The following is a 20,176-nucleotide window of genomic DNA, read 5'->3' as shown; positions in this document are numbered from 1 at the left end:
ACGAAATCCCTGCTTAGGGGGAGGCTGCAAATAAGTCACATTTTCCAGACCACCCAGCAAGTCACATGTTCAAGGTCACCCAGCAGGTGCCCAAGGAGAGTCTACCAACCCTCACAATTTCCAGAGCACATTGGTGTTACATTTTAAATGGCAAGTGGACTAAACTTCAGAATAAAGCAACCAATCGCAACGTCAGCATTTTTATGCAAATCTACAGACCAAGACGTTTAAATTTGTGACCTGGCGCAGACAGCGGCATCCTAGAAATAGGACGGTACGCAGTCATTCGGTCGACGCGTGAAAAGGGTCAACATGATTTTTTCCCCCCAGGATTTTGTTCTTACATCCGAGTGGACATAGAGGGAGAATACATAAAAGTGTGCCAAGTGCAGCCAGACACTGTGCCCGCAGTATAGCTAACGCAGTGAGGGGACGCGGTACACTCATACTGTGCCCGTGTTGACATGACTGAAAAAGTGGGTGTGGTATGAGTGGCTGGCGGTCGTGATTCTGACAGTCAGTATACAGTCACCAAAATCCCGACTACCGGTATCCTGATGGGGTGGGTGCAAAAAAGCCCCTTGCGAGCCCACTGTGCTCGCCACAGGTTCTATCCTCTCTCTATGAGGGCTGTGGACCCGCACACGGATGAATAGCCAGTCAGTCGGGCAGTTGAACAGTCGGAATCCCAAGTGTCGTGCAGTCATCCAGAACCCGTGACTGTGACTACATCCCAAACAGGCAGGATGGGGCAAAGCAACCCGCAACAGGGCACAGGACTGGCACGGGGCAACTCCTCACATAATGTGAGAGGGGTTGACCAGGACAGGGCAACCCATGACACCATGTGAGGGTGGGGGGTGGCAAACTGTGGTGTAATGTTTGGGACCGACAACAGAAGGAGCCTGGACAGCTCCAGCTGGCTCTACTCACTGTAGAGCAGGCATGTCCAAACTATGGCCCTCCAGCTGTTGGGAAATTACAAGTCCCATCATGCCTTGCCACAGTTTTGCTAATAGGGAATGCTAAAACTATGGCACGGCATTCTGGGATGTGTAGTTTCACAACAGCTGGAGGGCCACACTGTAGAGTGTGTCTTTGGAGTGTCCACAGGGTGATGCTCCGAGCACCATGCGAGCCAGTTCCAGGGGCCGCAGTAATATTGTTCCTCAGCATTCAGGCCAAGGAGCAATGAATATTATCCTGAGAATAGACTATCTGCTAATAGCAGCACTGAAAATAAAAATCAAAGCAGTTTCATGTTTTACTTGAATTCCAATTTTCCCATTTTATTTTCGGCAGTGTTTTTCCGGATAGTTCCCTTTTATTGCATTCCCAATATCTGTCCTCCTAACAACCCCAAATCCAGATTTTACGTCCACTATATGAACAGCTGAGACCGCACAGGCCTCTATAGAACACAGAAGGATTCTCGCTGCGGTTTACTGATACACTAAAATCATCAGCGAGAGCCAGAGAGACAATTAGCTGCGGTTATGTCTGAGCCCCACAGCGGCTTTATATTTGCCCTTTCTGAGCGAATGTTTTGTCTTATGGTCAGGAACAGCTTAGGCTTCATCCTGGCCGGTCACGGAAAGGCGACAGAAATAAAACACTGCAGCTAAATAACAAAATGGGAACCTTTTGTTTATATTTGGTTTGAGAGAAACTGGGGAGGTAAACGGTAATCTTCTGTGTGTACCGACACAAACGATGGATCTAGATTCTAACATTGCCGGTTCGGACTAATACTGAGGTATATAGTTCCGTGATTTATCATTTTTTCCCCAGTTGCCGATATTTCAATATTTATTGCACCGTTTGTAGATGTGCGGGAGTCAGATGTTTAGACCAACCTGACAGAAAGAACGAGAGCTCACGAGGCAGGCTGCGTACCATGGCTGGCGTACGGTGTAGGCCATAATCTTCTATATACAAATACAGGAAGGGAGGGAAACAACGCGAGCAGCATTCTTGCAGATTTATTGAAACCGCAATACTGTTGATATAAAGGCAAGTATTCAATGCCGGTGCGAGCGGCCGGCGAGGGGGTTAAACTGCGAGGATCACAGAAAACCAGTGATCCTCGCAGTTTAACCCCCGCGCCGGCCGCTCGCACTATGCAACGTTCCGGGGGAATCCTCGCAGTCACAGAACGGCGAGGATTCCCCTAAACTGCGAGAGCCGAGGCTAGTGCAGCAAACTCGCTGTAATTAGCCTCGATTCTAGCAGCTTTTGGAGGCACATTCGCAAATTCCCCCTCGCTCAAAAAACGGAGCGAGGGGGAATTTGCGAATGAGGGGGGTCAGTTGAATACTGACAGGGTGAGCGGTGACTGCGAGCAAAAAGTCCTGCTCGCAGTCACCGCTCGCCCACGGCATTGAATATATGCCATAGAGTTGATTTTGCATATTCAAGATCTGACTAAAACCTTGTGTGTGTGTGTGTGTGTGGGGGGGGGGGGGGGGGGTGCACGGTCGACATGAGAATGTCGATATCAGCATACTGTTGACAAGCTTGGAATGTTAACACAGATGAAAATGTTCACATGATTAGAATGTTGACAAAATTAATCGGCTGAAGGACTGCCAAGCCAGGTAGTAGCAATAACAGAAGCTCCAAGTACTAAGCCTTGGAGAGCGATAAAGTTGACAGAGATAAATGTACCAACCATTCCGCTGCTATCACTTTTCAACCCAGCCTGTGACATGGCCGCTAGTAGCTGATTGGCTGCTACTTTAGACCCCGTTGCCTCAGAGGCCGTTACGTTTATAAGACAAAAACCGCGCTACCTGTCTGCAGGCCGCGACGGTGCTGTACCTGACCTCAGCGGTCGGAGCTGCGCCAAAGTGTCACCTTAGGCATGGATTTCTAAGTGCCAGCTGGAGACAAGTCCTGGGTGTAAGAATGTGCGTGGAACAGCCGTAATCAGCTCGCCCTCTGATCCATTATCCTTACTCCATGAGAATTCAACCCTCTCCCGCATAGCTAACCTTCAGGGCCTACTCTCCCATGCCCTGCTGCCGACCTCACGGTGCCTACTGACAGAGAGACAACACAGCTGGAGGAAGACAAGCTAGGCCCTATTCCACAATGCTGTAAGCTGGGCAGGAATTTCACCTCTTCCAGGCGGATTTGCTTTCCTACTTTGCTGGAGCTTAGCAGGTACCCAGCTGCAGGTGCTCGGGACCCAGCGAGCGCACAGCCCGTGCCAGTTGGTCTTGGAGCGAGTGGAGCAGCACAGCGCTGTTGACGTGTTCTCTGTGTTTGTGTTTTTTGTTCAGTTTAGATGCCAGAATAAGCTGCGCAGGAATGGATATTTACACTCCGGATGGGAACCACGCTTTCATGTGTGCTTGGCTTACTTGGAGAAGGCTGAGGCAACAAGAGGCTGCTGTTCTGCATGCGAGTACCAGGAACAGAGCATGGGAATGGTTGTTCGTGGGGTGGTACAAAGTGCAGGGGTCTGAGCCAGCCTTGGGGGCCCTGGGCCTGTGCAGCCAGGAACCCAACATGGCAGAGCCATGCTCCTTCTCTGGTGAGCTCAATAGATGGGGCCTACATTTCCAGCGGATTTGACCATGGCCCCCCTTACCTGAAGGTTCCCACTGACAATGTTACCAAGGTCCCTGCTGTGTGTTTGATTTTTTTCAAATACATTACTTGGGTCAATATGAGGGGCCCCTGAGCCGGTAGAGGACGGAGAACGACCCCCAGCTCTGACCATTGTCCCAGGGCTTCCTATTCTTAGGTGTAAAATTTACTATAGCTTCTAAAAATGAAAAGAGGTGATGTTTCCCATAGCAACCATTCAGATTCTATCACTTTTTAGGATGTAATAGAGAAATGATAGACAGAATCTGATTGGTTGCTATGGGAAACATCACCTCTTTATTTTTATAAGCTTTAGTAAACGTACCCCTTAGTGAGATATGGTCACACTCCCTTGCTTGGCCACACCTCCTCTCTAGCACTGGGATAAGTGATCGTGGAGGCACTAAGCCAGGCATGTCCAAACTGTGGCCCTTCAGATGTTGTGAAACTACATATCCCAGCATGCCTTGCCAAAGTTTTAGCATTCCCTAGAAGAAAAGCTGTAGCAAGGCATGATGGGACTTGTAGTTTCACAACAGCTGGAGGGCCATAGTTTGGACATGCCTGCCCTAAGCCAATAAGTATTCACTTTTCCATAAGAAGAACCGGAGGGTACAAAACTAAACCGGTCCTATTAAATTACAGAAAGAGATGCGATCGCCGACATCCATTAAAAAGGGGTATGGGTCATTTGGCTGGCCAAATGTAGGTCAACATACATTGGTTTGACACCCTTAGGTCGACAGGGACTTTAGGTCTACATGGTGGCTTTTTTGGGTGTCTAGGTCAACATGGACACCATATAAAAGAGTCACGCTTCCCTCGCCATGCTCGGTACACTATTCTCCCTCCACCCCCTAGTGGATGGTAGGGTATGAAATACCACTTTTTTTGGGGTAAATCCTTTAAAAAACCATGTTGACCTTTTCATGTCGACCTAAAGTTCCTGTCGACCTAAATCCATGTGGAAATTTTATAGGTGTAGACATACCCTGTCGACCGAATATCCTACCGCTATGTCGGCTGGATAATAACCCAGTTTGTTTCATCACCGTTTCCTATTGTACAGCGCAATGAAACCTTCCGTGCTATATTAGAAACGGTAAATAAATGAATATAGGTTGACCCAAGGACCGTGTCCCTATTAAAGTTCTGGAAAAATCACTGCAAGGAATAGCCCCAATCAAACGGGGAACTCCTGCAATCCCACAGACATCGCCATCTCACCCTGCTACACTCATTTACCCAAAACAGGTGCATAATGGTGCAAAATGAAAAATCGAGAGTGCGGGGGACTATGCGGGTTCCAACGCTTCTAAATAAGCCCTCCAGTCAGTGGCCGCGACATTATCCTACACGGAGGAAAGCCGAGGTGCTTACAGGGAACCGGAGGAAGCTAATCCATCAGACAGACTAATGTTGTAACAGGATGTGATTCAGCACCTCCTCCAGTCATACGATCCAACCTGGTGATACCATGGTGCGCAGGTTACACAGCATTATGTTCCCAGATCAAAGAGTTATGATGCTAGTGACAGCCAAAGGAGGAGGCGGCAGATGTCTCAAAAGGAGTCTGGTGCCCCTAATTTATTTATTAGCAGTTTCTTATATAGCGAACACATATTCCGCAGCGCTTTACAGAGTATAGTTGAACATTCAGTCCCTGCCCCAGTGGAGCTTACAATCTATATTCCCTACCACATGTACACGCACACACAGACATTCTAGGGTTAATTTTGTTAGGAGCCAATTAGCCTACCAGTATATTTTGGATTGTGGGAGTAAACCCACGCAAGTACGGGGAGAATATACAAACTCCGCACAGATGGGTCATGGTGGGAATCGAACCCATGACCTCAGTGCTGTGGGGCAGTAATACTAACCATTACACCGTCCGTGAAACAAAAGAGATCCTTTAGTGCTTGTTAGACTGTGAGCCTGAATCAGAGGCGGACGCAGTGGCGCATTCGCACACAGACAGACATCCGTGCCCCGCAATGGTTTCTACTCAGAACTACCATTGGTGCAGCAGCATTGCACCGGGGCCCCTGAGGACTAAGGGGCCCACTGCTGCCCTGACCAGCAATGACTTCTTGGGTTGGGGTAGAGGAGGGGTCCTACATTTCTGCACCTGGGCCTGCTACTCACAAGTTTCACCACTGACTCCACGTCAAGCCAAACCACTAATGAGCGATTATTTGCAATAGTCACCTAGGTCACACAACCCCGGCCGGCACTGTGCCATCTCCTCTCTCTCTGAGCCAAATGTTTTGATGTCGCCTCGACCAGCAGATGAAAGCAGCAAAAACTCAATTAACAATAGCTGCCAGGACATGGTAATAGCCCTGCCCCGACTGATGGATTCCCGGCTCTGCCGTCAGCACTTAGGAGGCCTGTGTCACATTCCACGCAGACACACAGGGGAATGGCGGCCTCCCGCTGCTCCTAATATTTACTAAATAATTTGAGTTTAATTGGACTTTCTCTGGGGAAACTGCAGGCCCCACCCCCCATAACCCCCCATCCCTGACTGATCTCGCCGGACGGAGGGATTGGAGACTTTCAGAAGCAGAAGGGGCAGCCAGTATACTGCAGATTGGACGGAGGCCTACAAATCCCACCAAAGTTTTAGAACGGTGGAAAAATGTGGTTTATTCTTATTTTTTGTTACAATTCTTGTGCCAGCTTTTCTATTTTCAGGAATAACAGAGCGAAAAAGGAGTTATGGCTGATGTTTGGGTTTAATGGATTCCACAGCGGCGGCGGCTGCTGCTGCGTCCTTTGAATGAGGCATCTATTTGATTTAGGACGCAGGCATGTTTATTGCACTAAGAGAGAGGCTTAGAAAACTTTTTAAAGCGCTGGCATCAGTTTCGCTACGTGTCTTAGAGCCTCCCTTGCCAGCAGAAGTGTGATGTCAATGAAAGGTATCAGTCAGAACACGGTTCCAATCAAAATGATGTTGTTGGGCTTGGTGTGTATAGTGTGCAGCTAGCGGGGGCGCTTCGGGGCTTGGGGTGACTGAAATTACAGTCTGGTCAGGTCACGCTCCACAGATGCTGCTTTTTATTGGAGAGGAAAAATCAGATTCCAGATATGTGGGATAGATTTTCAGAGAAGCATGGCAGCAGGCAGCAAGCAACTTCTGAATTCCACCGGTAAACACAAATTTCAAGTCTGGGTTCTGCGTGTCTAATTTGTATTTCTTCCGCATTACTAATTAAAAAGATTTTTTTTTAAAGTTACTCGAAAAAGTTAGATTTTGTAGCCATCAGAATGAAACGGTAGATTTTAAGAAAATGTCCCTGTTCTCATACCTTTATTGTATGTAAAAATAAAACAAACTTGTTATGAATTTGCATTACTTTTGTTTACAATAAAAAAAATACTGTAAAAGAAGATATGAAAAAAAAAAAAGGTTTAGAAATAAATATTTTTTGGTATTTCTTCTGTGATTATATGGACTTTCTTGTTTTAACCCCCAAATATAATCCCCAATCATATTCATTGTATTACCCCTGATAACAATGCAGTCCCCCCCCCCCCCCCTCCATGCTTCTCCTTATATGGGCATTCAAACCCTTATTATTTAATGATCGATTAAAATGGACAAAATCAAAGTTTAAAAAAAAATGTTGGCCGGTGTTATTTATGGACTATTTCAGCGCAGGTTTGGGGGGGGGCGTTCTAAAGTTCAACATGAAGCTCCTAGGACAGGGGAGCATGATGTAGGGATGGCTATCTACGAACCAAAATCATCAATGGTTTATTACCGATGCAGAATAGTTTTGCCATTGATGTGGAGAATCAGATAGTTTCCCTCCATCTATGTCAAAGTATAACCGTATCGTTTAAAAAAAAAAAAATGTCTTACCCAAGGGGCCGGGACATGGAGCATAACTCCACCCCCAACAACCACAAAGCCCTGCCCCCGGTTCTGAATGGCCCACAGGCCAGTCAGTTAAAACCATCAATGCATACATCACACATAGCATGCTACCATCAATAGCCGTTTGCACTATAGCCAACAATGGCAACCATCGTCTGTGGTCGGTTGATGGCCTTCCCGAACATGAGGAGGGAACAGATTTCATAGGCTGAAAGACTAGGGATTTTGGCTCTTGCAATCCCTTAATTGTTCAGGGCTCTGATTGGGTTTCCTGCAGCCTGACACACCGTGCTGGTATGTGTTTTCCCTGCGCTGTTACAAAGCGGGGGTGAATGCAGCTAGACAAGGTGACAACTCTGAGTAAAAGCAGCGGAGAGGTTTCGACTTCTGCGTCACCGGGCCGATTAATCAGGGAGGCCTCGGCAGTGGTACGCAGACGGGCTATTATATACCAGGTGCCATTTCCATTACCCCCGTCCTGATATTTACTTTGGAGTCTGACAACCAGGACATTATATAAAGAGTTTCCAGCAGGTACCATACACTGGAAAGAAGTTACTGGATTTTTCCTGCCAGTTGAAATAAATGATTCTTAGTTCTGTAAACGAGCTACAATTAGGTGGTTGTGAGGGTGACAAATACAGTGGTTTGTAGGCTCTAGGGTAGGGCTGGGCAACAAGCGGCCCTCCAGATGTTGATGAACTATACATCCCAGCATGCCTTGCCTTATTTTGGCCAAGGTGAAACCGACGCAAGGCATGCTGGGATGTGTAGTTCATTAACATCTGGAGGGCCACTTGTTGCCCATCCCTGCTAGGGGCAGATGTATTAAGAGATAAAGTGGAGACAAAGTGGAAGGTGATAATGCACCAGCCAAATCAACTCCTAAAGGTCCAATTTGACTCGATTCCGATAGATCGGGCTGATAAATCTGATCACATCGCAGGTGCTTAACACCCCATCTTACCCGATGCTCTGTCCTATGCGCACTGGGTCGGACTCCTGCTCATATGATCTATCAGATCGGACCCATCAAAGGGACATCGCGGGCGCTTTTGCATTGGGCTCGATCCGATAGACTCTGTGTGCGCAGGGGGAGTTGGCGGCAGTGGGCACGGCCGGTGGGGCAGACGGCAGCTGCTGAGCGGGCGGCAGCATGCCCAACGACAGCTGTTAAGTGGGCGGCAGCAGGTACGGGAAGGAGAATTCAAAATTGACAGTTTTTTTTTTTTTTTATTCCTCTGGCCCACGCCAGAGGAATTTGGCACATCAAGTGCCAAATTATGTGTGAGCCCTCGCGGGGCTCAAGGGTAATTAGGTCAGACTTGTCCTCAGGACAAGTCGGCCTAATGTATAGGGGCCTTAACTTTCATTTTTCAAACGTAGCCCGTCTCACCTGTGCAGACTGCAGACTTAAAGCAGAAGACAAGGCACCAACGTCATCCCCCTGATGGGACTATGGGGGTTATTCTAGTTCACTCTTTCTGACAAAATCCTTCTTAGATGGACAAAACCATGTGCACTGTAGGTGGGGCAGATGTTACTTGTGCAGAGAGAATTAGATTTGGGTGGGGTTATACTTCAAAGTGAGATCTATATTGCAGTGTAAAAATAAAGCAGCCAGTATTTAGCCTGCACAGAAACAAAATAACTCACCCAAATCTAATTCTCTCGGCACATTTTACATCTTCCCCCCTGCAGTGCACATGGGTTTTGTCCATCTAAGAAGGATTTTGTCAGAAAGAGTGAACTAGAATAAGGCCCTATAGGTGTGTGGAGGCCTGGAGCTGCAGTCCCATCAAGAACACTATTAATCCAAACCCTACCCATTACTTCCAAAGTGCTAGGAAGTTTTCAGGCCCCTACACCTCCACTATGAACACCCTGCCGCTGGTACGCCACCGTTCCAGCATCAGGACAGTCCCGAAGCTGGCACCATCCCGGACCAATGGCACATTGGTGTTGGCCTGGCAAATAAATGTTTGTGTGCCACTTGGTGACCCATACATAAGGCCAAGTGGTTAACAGCTGTGTAGTTCGGGAAGGCGGCGGCTTCGGTGTGTGTGTGTGTGGCTGGATTAGGACAACCTGACATTCGCTGTAATTATCTCTGTGCTGGAAATTTACATTCTCTGCTCTTACTCGAACACTTGGCAGGATGCTAGTCCCAAACCAACTCCCACCGCTGTCTTATACTCCTTATACTACAGCTCATCTTACAGAGCATAGGCTATAAAACCGGGCATGGGGAACCTGCCTACAGAGCCTCTCTATAAGGCTCCCACCGGGTGACTCTTCCGCACACCAGCCCCACCAGGGTGACTCTGCCGCACACCCGCCCCCTCCCACCGGGTGACTCTGCCGCGCATCCCACTAGGGTGACTCCACCGCGCACCTGCCCCCTCCCACCAAGGCGACTCCGCCGCCCCTCCCACCAGGGCGACTCTGCCGCGCACCCGCCCCCTCCCACCAGGGCGACTCTGCTGCGCACCCGCCCCCTCCCACCAGGGCGACTCTGCCGCGCACCCCCCCCTCCCACCAGGGCGACTCTGCCGCGCACCCGCCCCCTCCCACCAGGGCGACTCTGCCGCGCACCCGCCCCCTCCCACCAGGGCGACTCTGCCGCGCACCGCCCCCTCCCACCAGGGCGACTCTGCCGCGCACCCCGCCCACCAGGGCGACTCTGCCGCGCACCCGCCCACCAGGGCGACTGCCGTGCACCCGCCCACCAGGGCGACTGCCGCGCACCCGCCCCCTCCCACCAGGGCGACTCTACCGCGCACCCGCCCCCTCCCACCAGGGCGACTCTGCCGCGCACCCGCCCCCTCCCACCAGGGCGACTCTACCGCGCACCCGCCCCCTCCCACCAGGGCGACTCTACCGCGCACCCGCCCCCTCCCACCAGTGCGACTCTACCGCGCACCCGCCCCCTCCCACCAGGGCGACTCTACCGCGCACCCGCCCCCTCCCACCAGGGCGACTCTACCGCGCACCCGCCCCCTCCCACCAGGGCGACTCTGCCGCACACTCACCTCTCTTATTACCGCACTTACGGTACAACTTCTTATTGATCCAACTCCCTGGGGTCAATATACTTTTTTTAAATAAATTCTAAAAACACAAAGAACCTTTATATATCTTCACATATTTCACTATTACTTATAGCGGCAGATAATTTGTAAGTAAGTCGGCAGAGAAAACGTCATTGCATAATGGCTTTTTTATCATCTAAAAGTCCCCGACACCCAGAAGAATGTCAGAACATTCCTCAGAAGTATATCTAGAGAACAGACTAATCCCTGGGAACTCAGATATTTCATGTTACCGTTTGATGTACCTGAAGTAACGCGATAGAGACATCACTCAGCGCCGGTTCCAGGTAACGGTGACACAGTGCCAGATCAAAGGCCTGAGACATAAGCTGGCAACGTCCAGCCAGACCTCAGCCAACACAACGGCAGAGTTACGGCTCGTAGCTGCTATTACTAGACAATGCTATCAGCCGCTCAGAACGCCGCAATGGAAGACGTTTTAAAATAGCTAACGTTTCAGGCCAGGAATAAGCTGGTTTCACATATTCAGAAGCCTTTCCAAGATGTATTCCTGGATGAGGATTCAAATGATCCCTCCCGGGCCAGGCAGAATTAACACGCCCGGTAAAATGATATAGAGCGGTTTAGCTTTGAAGCCAGCGGGCTGCTGAATGGCTCTTTACTACGGATTTAGTGATAAACCTCTACACCAGCAGAAAGGTTTGAACCACAACAGGTTCCGTAAAACCAGATAAGAGACAAAGGGGAAGGTGCGTCAAACCATGGAGAGAAAGTGGGGCAGTCGAACAAAGAAACCAGCTTCTTACCGTCATTGATTAAGCACAATCTTTAAAAGAAGCTGATTGGTTGCTTTGAGCAACTGCGCCATTTTATCTGGGCATCCGAATCAACACTTGGAGAGTGATACACTCATGTCATAGGCGGAGCTTGAAAAACGTCCAGAGCTGATTGGTGGGCGCTTTCTCTCTGCTGTACCACTCGCCAAGAGTTCATACATATGCCCATTCAGGATGCCGCCCATGACATCTTTGGAGTGGCATATGCCAGGCACGGCTCCCATGTTCTCACTAATATCTAGTATATAGGAAAATGAAAAGAAATGGTTAAATGCCTCAAATGTTGGCAACCATTCTGAAAAAGGAATGTCTTCTTCAATAAGGGGGGGGCTCAGCGGGGGGGAATTTCTATCACTTTCTAAGCGTCCCTTACATACAAGGATGGTTTAATAAGTAAGGTGACAAGACCTCTCATGTGTGTAATGTTCTCTAGTTCATTGTAATTTCCCGCCAGAACAGGTAGACCGCTGCTTCCCCTCACGGGCCTTAGATTGAACTTCCTATCAGTCATACTGTCCCAGCATCAGCTGTAATATGGCAAGGGCTGGTGGAAACACTGTCACACATCGAGGTGCGCAGTGTGATCATATTTCTGTGTATAAAGGGCACATCAGAAGCTGACATTCAGCGTCAACTCGTCATGGGTGTACAGCGATAAAGTCAACGGAAACAGCTTTGGCCTTGGTTCATTGACTCTGACAAACAGTCAAGATGAGCAGCGAACCGGCCAGCACATCGGACACAGACAGTGCACCAACCCCGGCCCTGATTCCGTGACGTGACATACCGTTATCAAAATGCAAAACGCACCTTGACAATTCCAAATAAAAATAAGCTTAAAAATACACATGGGCTAAATAGAGTGCAAAAGGTCAGGGGTTAGCAAGGGTCAAAAGGTATAAACCACTCAGGAGAAGGACTTAGCAACACTTGTCTTTGCAAAGTCCCTGTTCTAAAATAGACCTGATGTGGGGGAGGAATGCAGGGGTGGGGAATGCGGGCAATCTATAAAGATCAGTGAAGATGAAAACATAAGCATAGTTCGGCAAAACTTTCAAAAGAGCTTGTTTGAAGTTGTTTGAAAGTTGCTGCCAGACATCACGTTCTAGGAACGTAAAAAGGTCTTAACTACCTCTCTGCCAAACGGGAATGAAGGATTCTGATAGGACACAACTAGAAACATGCAAGATGGATGGCTGTGCACTTGTGGTACTGATAGATGCAGCGTAGGAAAGAGTTTGGGCAATGAAAACCGGCAAGTGGGCTCCATGACCGACTCAATAGAATTAATGAAAACGTCAAAATCTACTTAACTCGGCAGAACTTCGGAGAAGTGAAACACAAGATGCACTCAGTGCTCTGGTGGGAGAGGAAAGTGCGGCCAGTGCAGTCACTTATACAGCCGCTTGATAAGACGATAATCTTCTATATTACACAAGTGATGTAACACGACCAGAACTGCACACTCCCCTAAATTAGCCTCTAGTGACTACAGGTGACCTCACTTCAGAGGTTATTAGAAACACAGTCTATTGTATTTTCTTTTTTGTTATTAGAAACACGTTTATATATTATACATGGGATCATGTATTACAAGGATATTAAAAACCTGGACTAAGATCCAGGAGCATAAAAACAGCACGCAGGGCTATGACGAAATCCAGGGTTAATTAAACCCGAGTGCCAAGGAAATTTGTCAAAATAGGTGTGAAAATTAAATTGTCAAGCAAACATTTGTATTCATCATAATAACCTGGAATATAATATATAGGAAATATAATCTTTTTTTGAGAAAATATTTTTTTATTTGAATGTATATAACAAATGTGAGTGACGCTGGGATGTTTTGTGGATAATTTGCACATTTCTCACAGATGTTGGTACTCAAAGGATGAATAATCTTATAATTTACAAGAGAGCGAGTTTTCTGTGTAACCGGCACACTAAGATACAGTAGGCAGCCATGACATAATCAAATGGGCGGGTCGGGCATATGATGTCATCACACAACTACTCCATCAACGGTCATTGAAGTGGGCGGGGCTTCACAACCAGATCATTGCGATATGGCCTTACCATTGCCCAGAAGTGGCTTTTCTTATTTATTTATTTTTAGATTGTTTTCTAACCTCTGCTACGGGAAGCCTGAGTATTATTTTCTCGAAGTCATGGCCACATCTCCCATATTTGGCCCCACCCTTTCAGTATCACGCAGTCCCTCTGTAGGTCTCAACGGCCCTGCCAGGGGGTTAAGCATCGCTCAGCGGCCAGGGCTAAATTTTCATTGGTAAATTATGCAAATGGGAAACCTTTGTAAACACATCATGATAAGCAGGAACCTTTGTATCAGACTAGCCGCTCATCTGCTTGCATTTCAGTTACCAGATGTAGTCCTGTGCAGTGCAGCCCTGGATACAGATAAGCATCACGCTGCCCAGTAGCAATTGATGTGCTGATGTCATACAGATGGGGTTTTACGCATCCTGATGTTTAATGATGAGTGTGTCAGGGATATCCCTGCAATGACTACTGGGCGCGTTATACCACAGGGAACAATACAGGATATGAGCAATAGATAGACAGAACACTACAGGAAATGGAAAGCGCTTATAGTCTCAGGTGACAGTCTATCAGCACAGCACGCTTGTTCCGCACATACATCCCAGCATCCTTCCTGCAGCAGAATCTCTTCTATGTCATCTTCTCCCCTGCCTAGTAACTAGCGCTCTCACCAGCGGGACTGAGCCACCTGTCGCTAGCCACCTGCGTGGAAGTACCACCATATCCTGCTAGCCATAGGCCGGCCCGGCATTTACAGATCCTCTCTAGAACACTTAGAGGACACATATGTATCTCTCATTACATGTTCAACTATAGATTTGCAAACCTTTGCTTTCTGTTATGGCGGGCAGGCCAGGACTAAGGCAAGGTGCTTTAGAATCTGCCAACGTGAATGGATACAGTAGGTCCAGTCATGATCTAGAATCTTGGCGCAGATGTGCAAACTGCCAATCAGCTGCTATTTTTCAAACATGGCTTGTAACATGACAGTTAGGAGCTGATGGCTGCTACTTTATTATTTTCAGGTTTATCTCTTCAGAGCTTAGTACATCTCCCCCCATAGTCTCGTATAGGTCACTGGTATATTGGAAACTGTAATGTTGATCACAAATGGGTCATGTAATACAGTCAATTGGAAAACCCTTACTTGCTGTAAAAAAAAAAAAAAAAAGGTCTTAAATAATAGAATTAGCCCTCTGAGTGCCAAGTGAAGTCAAAATAGGTGTGAAAATTGCCACGCAAACATTTTTGTTCAACATAATGACCTGTAATATTTAATTTCTATAGGAAATATAATCTTTTTTTACAGAACATTTTTTTTATTTGAATTTATATAACAAATATGAGCGATGCTATCTCTCACAGATGTTGGCACGCAAAGGGTTAAACATACAGAGAGCTGACGCGGTACAGCAGATCGGTGGATGTAAAGTTCTACTCTGCCGTCAAAGAGGTACCAAGAGGTAGAAGGCATTTTTTTCAGAATGCAGTATTATGATGTTTACAAACCTGTTAGACTAACGAGTATAGATTTTATATGTGCACCTTGACCAGTGATAAGACAATAACTGTATTGTGCTCCAGTAAGATTCTAAAAAGACACCCTTACCTTCTGTGAAGGCCTCCCACTGGTACAGGCGACCCATGAACTCCTGACTGTTAAATGTGGCGCACTGCAGAGCCCTGGCATCAGGATGTCCCACTGGGCATGGCTGTAATAACAAAGGCATGGCAAAAGTTAGTTGCTTTCCGCTATTTGCTGCCATAAAAATGGAGCTTGTAACAGAAAAAAAAAATCTAATTCACACATCGGCAGCCATATTGAGACATATTGTATCCAATCACGGTGCAGGTTGCCTGCTAGTAGTTACTACAGCGACAGCAGCAAATGCTGACACTACACTAGAGAACATTAGCGGTGGCACCAGAGGTTCTGTGTCAAGTGGGTCATACAATGTTGACCTTCAGAACCCATAGGAAGGCCTTCTCCAACCCTAGCTCAACAAGATCTAGTCTTCTACACTTGGGGACAGCCAAGGAGCAACCTAACTCTAAAGGTGCCAAATTGGACCGGATAGGTTCCCCAACATTTTGAACTTCTGAATTAAGAACAGAGCCTTGGAAAACTCAAAACCAATTATATATGGAGATGAATGGGGAGTTCTAGTGTCTGGTCAGGTTTATGGACCACAGTGCTACATACTAGCATACCTCTTGGTTGCATGACTTGTACTGCTTCTGCTCTCCCGTGCAATGGAAGTCTTCAGAGCCTGGATTGTACAAGTTGAACTGGGGAGGTTCAGAGCTGTGATGCAGTCTTTGTCTTGTGTCCTGTTCTCTTTCAAAGGATAAGGGTGAATTCCTCCCCAGCGATGTCCAAGGATCTCCCTGCAGAGGTCTAGGAGCAGAAGGATTATCTCTGAATAAGCTCTGGTACACCCTGCCTCCATCTGTACTAGGTCTGTATGGGCTTTGTCTCTGGCTGCGGGACTTAGGCAGGTGGGATGACTCAGATTGGTAATGGATTTGCTCATGTGCGATTACTTCGGCAATGGTGGCATCAGTATCATGTAATGGCTCCATGCCATGCTTGTGTGGTTGTGCTACGTCTTCATCCAGTAAATCGCTTCCTTCATTCTGGATGCTCCGCTCAATGGCGATCTGAGGTCTTCTTGCCAAATTTCTCATCAATAGATCAACCCTCTGGCCTGCTAGTTTGCCTGCTGTTGGTTTGACCGTACCAAACATCCTTGGCGGGTTCGTCTTCTTCATCTCAGGCTTCTTCACCAAGAGAGACTGGCCTTGCGTTATTTGCACTGCAGAAGTTTTCATTTTCAGCAGTTTCATCTTGTCTTGCCCATCTTCTTCAAAATGCATGAAGGTGGAAGGGGTCGGAGTTGAAGTTGATGGTATCCTCTGCAGTTCAGATGGCTTTTGGACAATCGAGGATTTGGTACTAGAATCATGAATATTTCTATTTCCAGACTCATTGTGCTGCAAAAGGTCATCATCTTCATCACTTGAAGTAGGACTTTGGCCATCACTTTTATCAATATCTTCCCAAGAGTCCCAGAAATCTTCTAGGATATCTGGGCTAGTGTCTGTCCCTTTAGGGATAAACATCTGACTTTGATCTTCCAAGGTGGAATTAACATTTACCCCACTCTTGGACTCATGTTGTCTCTGATGTTCTACGTTCTGGAGCCCTGTATAGAACCTTTCCACCGGCGAACCAAAAAATTGTTCTGGCCATGATGGATGAGAAGATCGACTTATTCTCTTTGGTTTTCTCGGAGCTGGGGTTCCTTTTTTAAAAGGCTCATTAACCGAGCCGGTGTCACGATGTGGCGACTCGCTACCGTGCACTCCATGTTCTTCTAATGACACCTTTGTAGTGCCAATATCCTTCTTTCTCTCTCTCCTTGGGCTTGCAGTGGTGCCTAAGGTCATCATCTTCTGATGCCTCCTAATCCTCTGCGCCTCATCTTTATCTGTATGGAGGGGCAAAGAAAACGGTATTTTGCCATAACCGTATTTCCCAGGCCTAATCGAATTTCTTACGCGAGATCTATGGGACCAAAAAAAAAAAAAAAGATTAATTTAATTTCAATTACTCAGACGTTTCTCAAAAAAATATTTAGAATTCTAAAAGGACCGTTTCGATTGATAACGATTATTAATATACACCACTTGTTACAGAATGGGCGCAATGATTCATGAGGCATGTCTTAATTACAGTGTTATCTGTTCCCTACAAAAAAAAAGTAAAAAAATGCAAAATCCCCTTTCACCTCATTTGTAGTTCTTGGCACAAGCCGTAGGACGGCAAAGGAAGACAGATTCTGAGCGGGAGCTGCCCATACAAGGCATCAAGAACGCTGCATGGATATCTAAACACTTAATTGCTTGAAACTGGCTCGGCGTAGAGAAAAAAAGTCCCTTTTCTGGAGAGACGAAGTACAAATTTCCATCACTTTACTTTACATAAACAAGATCATTATCCGGATTGTTTGGCTGCCCAGTAAAACACATCTGCAGTATTTAAAAGTATTAAAAGTAGAAGTTTTGAGCGCTAATATTTTATTGTAAACTGGCCCCGATTTGGAATCCTGACTGTGTTGAAATTGGACAATACATCCGTTCCCGTTAGCGCATGTTATTCATGCTGCTAGACGGCTTTACAATAAGTATATATGACCAGAGTGACAAACTATTTCTATTTTATGTTGTAGGCTCGAGAGATCCACTAAAAAGTGTGGCGTCTTCTTTGAACGGCTTTAAAGATGATCAATGACGTGTTTAAAAAAAGGAAGGTAATGTATTTAAACGTGTCCTCGTTACCTACTGAAGGGGGTCACGTTTACATGCGTTGCCTTCTTTTTTTAAACACGTCATTGATCATTTTCACTACACGTCAGTGGCGAGATGTTTAGGCTATAGCAGTCCCAATACTCAGCTATGCACTATAGAACATTCCCCGCTTCTACTCATGTACCATATTATTCAGCAACCAGCACAGATTTCAGTGCATGCATGGGATATATTGTAGGTGCATTTGGTCTTTAAAAGAGCGGCTATACTATAAACAGAACAAAATCTTGGTCACCATCATACCTACCCTACTCCCCAACACACCCACATACCTACCGTACTCCTACCTATACTACTCACACTTGTACACCCTCACACCTACCCTACTCCCACCTGTACTACACTGGTACACCATCACTCCCGCACTACTCACACTGGTACACCCCCCTCCCCCTACTCCCACCTGTACTACTCACACTGGTACACCCTCACACCTCCCCTACTCCCACCTGTACTACTCACACTGTACACCCTCACACCTCCCCTACTCCCACCTGTACTACTCACACTGTACACCCTCACACTTCCCCTACTCCCACCTGTACAACTCACACTGGTACACCCTCACACCTCCCCTACTCCCACCTGTTCTACTCACACTGGTACACCCTCACATTTACCCTACTTCCACCTGTAGTACTCACACTGTTTCACCATCACCCCCCCGCCCCCTACTCCCACCTGTACTACTCACACTTGTACATCCACACACATCCCCTACTCCCACCTGTACTACTCACACTGGTACACCATCATCCCCCGCCCCCTACTTCCACCAGTACACCCTCCCACATACCCTACCCCCACCTGTACTACTCCCACTGGTACACACTCACACCTACCCTACTCCCACCTGTACTACTCACTCTGGTACACCCTCACATCTCCCCTACTCGCACCTGTACTACTCACACTGGTACACCCTCTCACCGGATTCAGTATTGAATCCCGGCGGTCGGGATCCCGGCGCTCAGAATCCCGACGCCGGAATCCCGACAGCCGAAATGCCGACAAGGGGGGGACGTGGATCGCCCCCCCCTGCGGGCTCGCTGCGCTCGCCACGCAGCGGGCCCGGTGCCTCGCTACGCTCGGCACGCTAATTTATTCTCCCTCCAGGGGTGTCGTGGACACCCCAGGAGGGAGAATGTGTCGGCATTTCGGTGGTCGGGATTCCGGCGTCGGGATTCTGAACGCCGGGATCCCGACCGCCGGGATATTAACTGCATCCCCCTCTCACCTACCCTACTACCACCAGTACACGCTCCCACATACCCTATTCAAACTGATACACCCTCACAACTGTCCCAAAATCCATCTTGAACCACACTCACTCCTCTGGTCCCAGTTCTGCCCTTGTTCCCTTACATGACAAGCCATCTCTGTATGCGGTTTCATGCATTTATTTTTCTTTTTTCAGACAGTTACCTTCGTGAGAAGCGAGACTCTTTAGTGGGAATCGGCGGTGGCAACGCTCGCCCTGGGTTGGTCTCCTCCCAGCTTTCAGGCTTCAGCAGTGGGATAGAACCTGGAAAGAACGGCCACGGCTGAGAGGGGTCATCAACTCTAGAGGCGTTCTTCCTGAATGGTGAAGCCACATCTTGGTGGGGTTTCCTGTGCATAGAAATGGTTTCAGAAGCCCGTAATGCATCCTGCCTGAGTGGCATGTCAAGTGGAGACGGTTGCCATAGTGTTTCTGGAGTCCGTGGCACAGTCCGGCCTCGGTTTGACGTTGATCTGTGATGAGGGGATTGATCCCTTCTTTGATATGAATGTTGGGACCCACCAGGAACAATCTCTTGCCGAGTGTTACGATTGAACGGGTTATATCGGACAGAAGGAGGACTCCTTGGCACATAGGGGTCTACGAAAGGTGCAACGATCTCTCCATCTGAATGAAGGGGGAAAGAGGACCGTGCCGGTCCCTCAGAGTAAATGTTGGCTCTTTCATCGTGGAAGGGAGGCTGAACAATGCGTGGACTGGGCTGTGACCTGGGCGCCCAGGGGACCTGCTGATATGGCGATAAGCAAGTGCGACTCCTCTCCATAACTCCCAGACCACAGGTCTGCGAGCAAGATGACCACGGTCCCCAGGTGCCCCATGCGCCTGATATTTTATTCTCCACAGCGTCATCTTCCACCGTTTGCCGCGGTGTCCGATGGGGCAGCTGCAATGCACAAACCAGGAGGAAAGTTAGGAGATGGCCCGTACATACATTCATGTAATACATGCAAGACTGGAAATCGCTGGCATTTCTTCATGGATTTTGTAACATCTGTAATAACTAAGCTCGAAGAGCCCTATTAAATGGGTTAATGCAACTCATGCTAGGTGTAGCTCTCCTAACACTGGGCCTGGCTCTCCTGCTGGAACA

The 20,176-nt window shown here is 47.7% G+C and overlaps 1 protein-coding gene across 7 annotated transcripts in view; it reads right to left on the bottom strand.

Annotated features, from left to right (window-relative positions):
* Positions 1-20,176, bottom strand: part of ADAMTSL4 (ADAMTS like 4) — a 190,146-nt gene that overhangs the window by 79,514 nt on the left and 90,456 nt on the right. For all 7 annotated transcript variants that reach the window (XM_083167072.1, XM_083167073.1, XM_083167067.1 and 4 more), the window contains 3 exons: positions 19,230-19,969; positions 15,645-17,001; positions 15,043-15,145 (listed from right to left, as the gene is read on the bottom strand). In XM_083167072.1, coding sequence (XP_083023198.1) covers positions 15,043-15,145; positions 15,645-17,001; positions 19,230-19,969 — 2,200 coding nt within the window. The remainder of the gene's footprint in view (positions 1-15,042; positions 15,146-15,644; positions 17,002-19,229; positions 19,970-20,176) is intronic.

Source organism: Crinia signifera, chromosome 12, assembly GCF_055691185.1.
Source record: "Crinia signifera chromosome 12, ASM5569118v1, whole genome shotgun sequence".
Lineage (NCBI taxonomy): Eukaryota > Metazoa > Chordata > Amphibia > Anura > Myobatrachidae > Crinia > Crinia signifera.
The sequence above is the reverse complement of the archived record's forward strand: the minus strand, read 5'-3'. Positions and strand labels throughout refer to the sequence as shown.